The sequence below is a fragment of the Myotis davidii genome, unplaced genomic scaffold (genome assembly GCF_000327345.1).
Source record: "Myotis davidii unplaced genomic scaffold, ASM32734v1 scaffold638, whole genome shotgun sequence".
NCBI lineage: Eukaryota > Metazoa > Chordata > Mammalia > Chiroptera > Vespertilionidae > Myotis > Myotis davidii.
The window spans coordinates 146442-156190 of NW_006289391.1; the positions used below are offsets into that span (position 1 = coordinate 146442).

The following is a 9749-nucleotide window of genomic DNA, read 5'->3' on the forward strand; positions in this document are numbered from 1 at the left end:
TGGAGAGCAGGGCCAGCGTTGCCCCCCCACCCCGCATGTTTAGGTCACCGAGGACCAAACCTCAGGGAGAGGCATGGTCAGAGCTGGAGGGGACCTCGCCGACCCTCACCTGCCCAGCGGGATGGCGAAGTAGAAGACGGACAGCATGAGCGTGCGCGTGTTCTTGGTGAAGAGGTCACCGATGATGGTGGGCGCGATGGTGGAGTAGCTGGCCTCCCCGATGCCCACCAGCCCCCGGGACACCACCAGCAGCCAGAAGTGCTGTGGGGGAGGGAGGGGCGGAGAATGCTGGGACCGTCCAACTCCTCCGCCTGCTCATCCTCTGCCCCTACTCTGCCCCCCACCTCTGCAGGGCCCGGAGGCTAGGGGAGAGGTTGGAGCCCAACCCCTGCCCCAGCAACAACGGCACCCTTAGGCCACTCTGGGCCTCAGTTTCCCCCTCCAGAGAGTGGGTCTGACAGGGCCTGGTTGGCCCAGTGCTGAGATGGGACTTGACTCTCCCACGTTGAGTGTTATAATTCTGGCCCAGACAGGCCCCCTCTGTCCTCGTAAGCACCGTGGACACAAGCCTGTATCTTCCCCACCACCCCAATTGGGAGACTTCCTCCCTGTGTTCTGGCCCCGCCTTGGGAGCCCGAGTCACCCCACTGTGTCCCACCCCCGGGCAGGGCGGCCGGGCTGGCCCTGGCAGCACTGAGGAGCAAGTGTGAGTGGGGAGTGGGCAGGGCAGCCCAGTGCTCGGTGCTCACCCCCCCCATCCCCCTCACACACACACACATCAAAGAGCTCAGCCCTGCTGATCTGGGAAGGGTGGGGCCGTGCCCGCTGCCAGTGTATGACCCCTTTGATGTGGACCGGTCCTCTCTGTCCCCAGCTGCCCAGGGCCTGAGAACCCAGCTGGTCATCTTTCCCCGGCCCCACCCTGACCACCCATCCGGCCAGCATCGCCCACATCCAGCCCTTCTCCGGGCTCTGCCTCCCTCTCTCCATCTGCCCGGCTCTTTCCCGGCCTTTCTCTGAGTCACTGGTCCTGCTCAGCCGTCTCTGCGCCTCTCATTTCTATAGCTCGTCACTGTCTCCATCCCCGAGTCTTTCCTGGTTCCTTACTTCTGCTTCCTTTCCTGGGGGCCATCTGCCCACAGCCCTTGCCTATTTCTTGTTGGACTGTCTTTCTTGCCTTGACTTCTGTTAGCTTGCTGGACATCCTGGGTAATGACCCTTTATTACGTATGTCACTAATAGTCCCCGCCATCTTTCTCTCCACTTCGTGCATGGAGCTCCTCCAGGCAGAAGCTTCACTTCGTGTTGTTTAATTTGAGAATGTCCGGTCCGCTCATTTCTCCTTAATGGCTTCTGGGATTTCACATCTCGCTCAGGAAGGCCTATTCCATCCCCAAATGAGAGAAGTGTTCTCTGGTATATAATTGTAGAGGGACCGCGACTGGGAGGGGTGTCCTCAGCCATTCTCCTCGGTACAGGAGCAGGCAAGCAAGCCCTGTCTGACCAGGGATCCTGTTGATCCCCACTCTTCCCCCCACCCCTCCCCCCAGACCACTGCTCTGTGCACTTGTTACTTGCACACCCACGTACCAATGAACAAACAGCATTTAGTGTCCCATGTGCTTTGAAAAAAAATGACCATAAAAGGAACCATTCCATGAATCTTGTCCCACAACTTGCTCTTTCCCCTAATTCTTATCTTTTAATATAGATCTAGTTCTTTCTTTTGTGATTAGGAGTCTCATAAGATGCCCTGGCTGCCGTGGCTCAGTGGTTACAAGCGCCGGCCCACGCATCCGAGGGTCTCAGGTTCAATTCCAGTCAAGGGCAGGTGCCTCGGTTGCAAGTTCAATACTTGGCCCCAGTCCGGGTGCGTTCGGGAGGCAACCAAATGATGTGTCTCTCTCACATCGACGTTTCTCCCTCTCTCTCTCCTTTCTCTCTCTCTCTCCCTCCCTTCCTCCTCCCTTCTACTCTCTCTAAAAATCAATGAAAAAAATATCCGCAGGTAAGTATTAACAAAGAAATAAGTCTCATAAGATGAAGACACCCCATTTTATCTGGGCTTCCCCCAGTCATGGTCCTTCAGTTAGTCTCCCTTTTGTTCTATTTTAAGATACAGCAAACATCCTCACATGCACTCGTGTCCCCAAGCTGGAGTTTCTGGCTTGGGCATAGACCTCAAAGTAAAAGGCTGGGCTGTGGGATTTACACAGCTAGAATTTTACAAAACCCTGCCGTGTTGCTCTCCAAAGAGTCTATCCCTTTACACTCCCACCAGCAGCTTGAATAACACTTAGTATTGCCAGCCTTTCTAATTGTTGCCAATCTGATGGGTGCGAAATGCTATCTCATTGTTGTTTTCATTTGCATCTCCCTGATTACTTGAGAGTATAGTCTCTTCCTACTGTCAATGCCCATTGGGTATCTGCTCCTGCAATTGTCTGTCGCTATCCTTTGCCCATTTTCCCACTGGGTTATCTGTCTTTTGCTTGTTGATTCATAGTTCTACACGGTTATAGTTTTTACTTTACTCTGACTTATCCGGAATTTATTTTGACGTGTGGTTCGAAATACGGGCTAAACGTTATGTTTTGTCCAGATGGACAGTCAGTTCTCCCGAAACCCTGCGATGCAACTTTCATGCTACAGCCAATGCCCACAGGAAGGAGGACTGTGTCTCCCGACGGCTTCGTCTGTCCCCCTGCTGTTCCAGGTAGAATAGTCATGGTGGATTAACTGACAGGGCAAGTCCCCTTTCACTGTTATTTTTCACCGTGTCCTTGGCTGTTCCTAGGCGTTTTCTCTGCCAAATTAACTTCAGAATCCCGTGGGACTCGGATTGTGCTTGCAGTGAGTTTATAGAGTAATTGGGGTGATCTGTCTGCTTCTCTCCCTGCCTCTGCTCATCTTCTCTCCCCGACCCTCCCTCCTCTACACACCTGGAGGGGCTCAGCCCTGGCATCCTGGTCCTGGACTCACTGGTCAGTCCCAGAAATAGCACCAAGGGTCAGAAGACCAGGGGCCTGGCCAGGCAGGGCAAGCCCAGCGAGACCCTAGCGGCTTCCGGTCCCGGCCCCATGGTTTACCGTGGGTGTGAGGTTGACACTTCGGCTCGGAGCTTTCCTGAGCCTGCCCTTCCTCTGAAGCGGCCCATGAAGCAAAGTTGTATCCCCAAACCTGCTGATTCCCTCTGCCCTGGCTTCCAACCTCCTCTCGATCGATGTAACTCTGAATCACCAGGTCCTTCCTCACACTCTTCCAGGGCTCTGCACTGCCCTCAGGAGGAAGCCCAGGCCCTCCCGCCTGGCATCTGAAGCTCTCCTTGACTTGGTCCCTGCCTTCTTTTCCAGCCAAAACACTCTTTTCCTCCATGTCTGAACACACCCCACCATCTGCACCCATGGGGTTGCTCCATCTGCCCATGCTATCTCCACCAAAAGGCCTCATCCCCCTGTCCTGCCTGCCCAGCTCAATGCCACCTCCTCCAGGAAGCCTTCCCTGAACCATGGATTTTAAGAGACTGCACTCCTCACATCGACTCTCAGCACTTTGCACATCTTGAAGGCTCTAAACATGGGACCTTCTGTCACATCTTCCCATGCCCAGCCTGGGTGCTCCCAAGGACAGGGCCAGGGTCTCCTCCTCTGTCCCCTAAGCTGAAACTTCTTGAGGACAGATCTGGTATTCTCCCCTTCTCCCACTACCTCCCTCTACTGCAGTGGTTCTCAACCTTCTGGCCCTTTAAATACATTTCCTCATGTTGTGACCCAACCATAAAATTGTTTACGTTGCTACGTCATAACTGTAATGTTGCTACTGTTATGAATCACAATGTAAATACCTGATATGCAGGATGGTCTTAGGCGACCCCTGCGAAAGGGTCATTCGACCGCCAAAGGGGTCGCGACCCACAGGTTGAGATCCGCTGCTCTACGGTGACTGTCCTTCTGCTTGAACATCCCTAGTGATGGGAAACTCACTACCTCTCAAAGCAACATATCTCCTTTTTGGAAGAAAGAGTAAAAGTAATGATTTGCTGAACACCCGCCATGTTCCAGGGCTTAGATATTCATTGGCTTATTATTTCTCACAATAACCCTTTGAGCAGTATTATCCCCATTTTATAGATAAAGAAATTGAAGCTCAGAGAGATTAAGTAAGTTTCTCCAGATCACAAGGCTGAGTGGGCAACAGAATTGATATATCCAAACCCAGAACTGTGGGAGCCGAGTAAGAAACATCTTCCTCATGTCGAAGTCACGCTGGCTTCCCTAAGACTTTGACCCAAGTAGTTAGCTGGCCATCAAACTGTGGGAGGCCGAGACAGGAGTAGCGGCTTACAGCAAGATGATGGTGGGGCCAGGACCAGAACCAATGGGTCCCAACTCCCAAGCCAGACGAGGGAACTCCTAGTTCCCCGTGTCCCTCGCATCCGCCCCAGGTCAGAGGCAGCTTAGAGAGTCCGGCTGCTGGGCTGTGGGTCCCTCAGCTCTGGCCAGTGTGGGGAAGGCCCTATTTGCAGGGCCAGTTTCTAAAAGTCCCAAAGACCCCCCATCCCACTGTCCTTGGAGGATACCATCTGGAGCTGGAGCAAAGGGGCTGGAACCCCCAGTCTAGACTACGACAGGCCAGCAGACCGCACCCACCGGAGGACCGGAGGGGACACTTGGGGTTGCGGGCGGGCCGTCCGGCCAGGCTCACCTGCTGGGAGATGAAGGAGCTGGAGAACGTGACTGCCGACCAGAAGAAAATGCCGCAACTGAGGATCACCTTCCGGTTGAAGCGGTCGCCCAGGTAGCCGAAGATGGGCGCCGCCACCATGAAGCTGCAGATGAACACTGTGCGGCAGAGGAGAGCGTGAGGGCCGGAGCAGGGTCCCTGGGCCTGGACCCACCTGCCCACACCACGCCAGCTCGAGGCCAGAGCCCAGGAGACAGAGCTTAGCCTGGGCCAGGGCCCGAGGCAGCAGCCCCAGAGAGGAAGCGCGTGTGAAGGATAAATGTTCACGATGATGGGGAAGCAGCCTCAGCCAGGCCTGGGCCCAGGGGTGGCAGGAAAGGCCCTCTGGGTTCAGGTGATTCTACGACCCCATCCTCTTTATGCAGGGCCCCCGACTTACCCAGCTGGAGGGGGGCCCTTGGGTACTTTTAAAACAGTACAGATGTTCTCGTGGAACAGGTTCTGTATGCCAGGAGCTGCACTAGGCCTCACCCCCAGCCTCCTGTGGATCCTTCCAGCCCGTCCCATCGCGCAGATGGGAGACAGGCTCGGGGAGAAGTGACTTGCCCAGGGCCCCACCAGTAGTGAGCAGCCCAGTGGGGATTTGATCCCGCCTGTCTGTCTCCATAGCCAGCAGTCCTGATGCTTGGCCACACTGCCTTCCCCGTGAGACTTGGGGAAGAGGGGAAGGGGACGACCCAAGGTCACAGCCATTCAGGGCAGAATGGGCCGGAACGCCAGGTCCCTCCCCTGACACATCACAGCTCCCTCCCTCCCAGCCGGCTGCAAGGCTTCCCTGACATTTGGAAACACTGTGGTTCATTTGTTCATTCATTCATTTATTCATTCATCCATCCATCCAACAAAACAGGCAGCCCTAGCCGGTTTGGCTCAGTGGAGAGAGCGTCAGCTGGGTTTCGGGCTCGATCCCCAGTGTGGGGCATGCAGGAGGCAGCTGATCAATGATTCTCTCTCATCATTGATGTTTCTATCTCTCCCTTCCTCTCTGAAATCAATTAAAAAACATTTTTTTAAAAAAATAAAATAAATAGAAGGGTCAGAGAAACTGACATTTCAACACAGACCTGGAGGAGGTGAAAAAAAACAAATCATGCATATATTGGGGCAAGAATGGCAGTACAAAGGCCCTGGGGCAGGAGTGTACTTAGTACATCTGAGAACAGCCAAGAGGCCAGAGTGGCTGGAACAAGAGGCAAAGGGGAAAGGCCAGATGGGTTGCGGCCTCACGGCCCATTGTGATGCTGTGGCGTCTGGGGGTGAGAGAGGAAAACACCGGAGGACCTGAGCAGAGGAGTGATCTGACCTGGTTTTGTTCTTCCAGAACAAGACAAGGGCAGAGGCTCAGAGGGCTCCGTGGGGATGCCACTGCCGGTGATGGGAGGGGCCTTGGAGGGCCCAGGTGGGGTAAAGAGGTCAGTAAGCAAAGGTAGATCTGGGTCAATAGGCAAGGCAGCCCCCCTTTTGCCCGTCCAGGCAGACAGTCCCACAGCTGATGGGCAGATGGCCAGACAAAGGCTGGGAGTGGGCAGACAAGGTGGCCAGTGACAGGCCTCTGACACCAGGCTGAATGTGCACATGGGCTGGGCTGCTCTCTCAAGACCCGAGTCCCCAGGGAGGCTGGACTGGTAAAGAGAAAGGGGGAGGGGAGGAAAGAGGGAAGGAGGTGAACCAGGGGAGAGGGCTGGCTGGCGGGTATGGCGGTCTCCTATCTCAGTGAGAACCATATGTATGGGGTGTAGGGGGTGGGGGGGCTGTTAATCCCAACTATGTGTGACTGGGACCTTGGATGTAATCAACATACAGATGCACAAAAGTGGGCACAAGGGACAAAGTGGGTGCTAAGTCCACTCTGTTCTTTCCCAGCTGGGTGACCTAAGCAGGTCACAGCCTCTCTGTGCCTGTTAGTGGTGTGCTGACAAATGTTGGACAACTGGCTCTCCTGATGTACACTGTGTGCCAATTTCCACGGTGTAAAGACTCCCACCCTGGCTGATTTCAAGCTACCAATGTGATGCCACTGTTCCACACAGCACTGTATAGACCAGTGGTCCTCAACCTTCTGGCCCTTTAAATACAGTTCCTCATGTTGTGACCCAACCATAAAATTATTTTCGTTGCTACTTCATAACTGTAATGTTGCTACTGTTATGAATTGTAATGTAAACATCTGATAAGCAGGATGGTCTTAGGCGACCCCTGTGAAAGGGTCGTTCGACCGCCAAAGGGGTCGTGACCCACAGGTTGAGAACCGCTGGTATATACAGTATTTCTACCAGATATAATAGAAGTAAGTAGCTTTAAGAACACAGATAAGAGTAAAACACAGTAAAATAATTAAGAAGTGATGAATTGTACTTAATATCTTTGTGTTTTTTTTAAAACATGTTTTTATTAATTTTATTATTATTTTGGAGGGTGTTAATTCTCACTCGAGGGTATTTTTCCATTAATTTTTAGAAAGCGTGGCAGGGACAGGGAGAGAAACATCGATGTGAGAGAGACACATCAATTGGCTGCCTCCCGCACACACCTGGACCAGGGCTGGGGATGGAGCCTGCAACCAAGGTACATGCCCCTGACCAGAATCAAACCCAGGAACCTTTAGTCCACAGGCTGACGCTCTATCCACTGTGCCAAACAGGTTAGAGCTGTTTTTATTGGTTTTAGGAAGAGTGGAAGGGAGAGGGAGGAGAGAAACATCAATGAGAGAAACATTGATCAGCTGCCTTCTGCACACCCCCTACTGGCGATGGAGCCCAAAACCCCGGGGAATGTCCCATGCAACCTCTAGGTGCACGGGACGATGCCCAACCCCTGGCCCGGGCTATTACCTTTGTTTTTAATATAAGTTGTTTAATCGTAAGTTTACATAATTTAGATTTTAATAATGGTTGTATTTAAAAAGCAGCTCGCACGATTCCCAAAAATCTAACAATGACTCTTAGGCGCAGGTAGGTCTAAGTCATTTCCAGCAGGCCAACTTCCTCATCTGTAAAATGAAGATAAAAGTAGCTACCCCCCACTTGCTCTTAGCAGAGGATGAGATAAGGATCGTAAGGTGCTTCAGCCACACCCCGCCCAGTCCACACTGGGCCCTTGTTTAGATTAATCAAGGCAGAAATCATTTCCTCGTCTCTAGAAAAATAATTTTTCCTGCTGGGCCTGTCTCCCAGGTCCTTTCTGAGATCAAACCAGGATACGGGCAGGAAAGAGATGTCGGTCTCATTAGGACTTACACACCTCAGGGGGGAGGGAGAATGTTCCCTCGGTGCCTGTCTGTGCTCGGTGGGGAGTGAGCAGAAAGAATCAGAGTGGGAGCTGCACCCTGTCTGGTCCCGGGGGCAGACCCCATCCGTGGGTTGCCCAGAGTAAAGGGCTAAAATGTCAGGGAGCCAGCAAGGAAGGCCAGCTCCTGCCAGGATAATGAAGGGAGGCTTCCTGGAGGGGGTGCTGTCGGTGCTGGGCATTGAGGGATGCACAGCAACTGGCCATGATAATAACACTTAAAATATAAACTACAAATCTGATAAGCGATCCTGTACAACAGGGAAGGAGGCACCATGCCTTTTGCTAACAATAACCTCAGCTATCATTTACGGGGTATTTATTACAGGCAAGGCCCAAGGATGTGCCCTGGGCATAAGCACAGGTTCTCGCATCTGAATCTCACTATGGTCTTCATCGCACAGAGGGGACAACAGGGGCTGAAAGGAGTGACGTCACACAACTAGTGTGTGGCTGAGCCAGAATTTAACCCCCAATTTGTCTGACTCTGGAGTCACTGCTCTCAATCACACTACGGACTGTCAGGCTAGGAAGGGGGGTGGTCCCGACCGATGTTCCCAAGGTCAGAGAAAGTTCAGAGTGTGTTGGGGACAGCGAGAAAGTGGGTCAGGCTGCAGCTGAGGAAGCTGTGGAGGGAGCAGCGGGAGATAAGGGGTGGAGCGCAGATGGGCCCTAAACACTAGGACCAGGTTTGGGCTTTAGTTAGCGGGCAGTAGAGAACCACAGCATCCTTCATGCTCCACCTGGTGGGTGGAGAGGGGCTGAAGGAAAAGAGCAGGGCCTTGGCCAGACCCCGACCCTCCTGGTCCATCCCCACCTGCCTGTCTGCAGCGGAGCAGGGAGGCAGCTGCTGGCTCCCCCCTGCCCCGCACACCCCACCCCACCCCCCGGCTTTCTGCCTGCTCACCTGGGTGGGCAGAGGTACCCTGGACTGCAGGTGCACCCCTATTGCAGCAGGTACTCCCTGTCCCCACCCTGACTCCAGCCTGCTCAGGTCACCAGGCACCATCCTAAGCTTCAGCCTGTCTGTCCCCTATCACAGCTGAGGCCACTGATACATGGGGGACTTGCCCAAGATGGTATCTGACCCTCCTGACCCCGGGCTCCCTCTTCCCTCAGTGCCTTTCCTTGGGGGCAAGGGAGTCCAGGGTCAGGAGGGTCAGTGTCACCTTGGGCAAGTCCCCCACAAACCAGTGGCCCCGGCTGGGAAATGGGAGACATGACCCATCTTTGCAGCCCGCCCCTCTGCTCTGCCCGAGGCAGGCGAGAGAGGACCTCTCCTGGCCCTCAGGGCTGTCCCAGGCCAGTGGAGGGGGCTGACCACAATCGATCACGACAGGAACAGGAGGAAAGATGCTGCTGGCAGGAGGAAGGGCACAGACAAAGGCAGGAGCCCGTGAGCCTGTCCCGGGCAGGGCACAGAGGCCAATCTGGCCAGCAGGGCAGGCAGCTTTGCTGCAAATAGAGACCAGCCTGTCTAGAAGCTTCCCTGTGCCCCACCCCCACCCCACCGTCTTTGTTTGTTTCAGGAGAGCTTTCTGGGCAACGGCGGCTGCCCCACCCCTCATCTCCCCAGGGCTGGCTTTCCCAGCAGCTCCCGCAGGAGGACATCCTGTGGTCCGTTGTGGGGAAGCCCTCCCTCAGCTCACGCTCAGCTCACGTGTGCTGAGCCCACAGGTCTGGGACAATGGAGTAGCCGCAGGGAGTCAGGGGGTGGGAGG

At 54.3% G+C, this 9749-nt stretch overlaps 1 protein-coding gene across 1 annotated transcript in view; it reads right to left on the reverse strand.

Annotated features, from left to right (window-relative positions):
* The window catches only part of SPNS2 (spinster homolog 2 (Drosophila)), a 39041-nt gene that overhangs the window by 7338 nt on the left and 21954 nt on the right, over positions 1 to 9749 (reverse strand). Inside the window, exons 4-5 of the mRNA XM_006761497.1 lie at positions 4705 to 4841; positions 110 to 261 (exon numbers count right to left, since the gene is read on the reverse strand). Coding sequence (XP_006761560.1) covers positions 110 to 261; positions 4705 to 4841 — 289 coding nt within the window. The remainder of the gene's footprint in view (positions 1 to 109; positions 262 to 4704; positions 4842 to 9749) is intronic.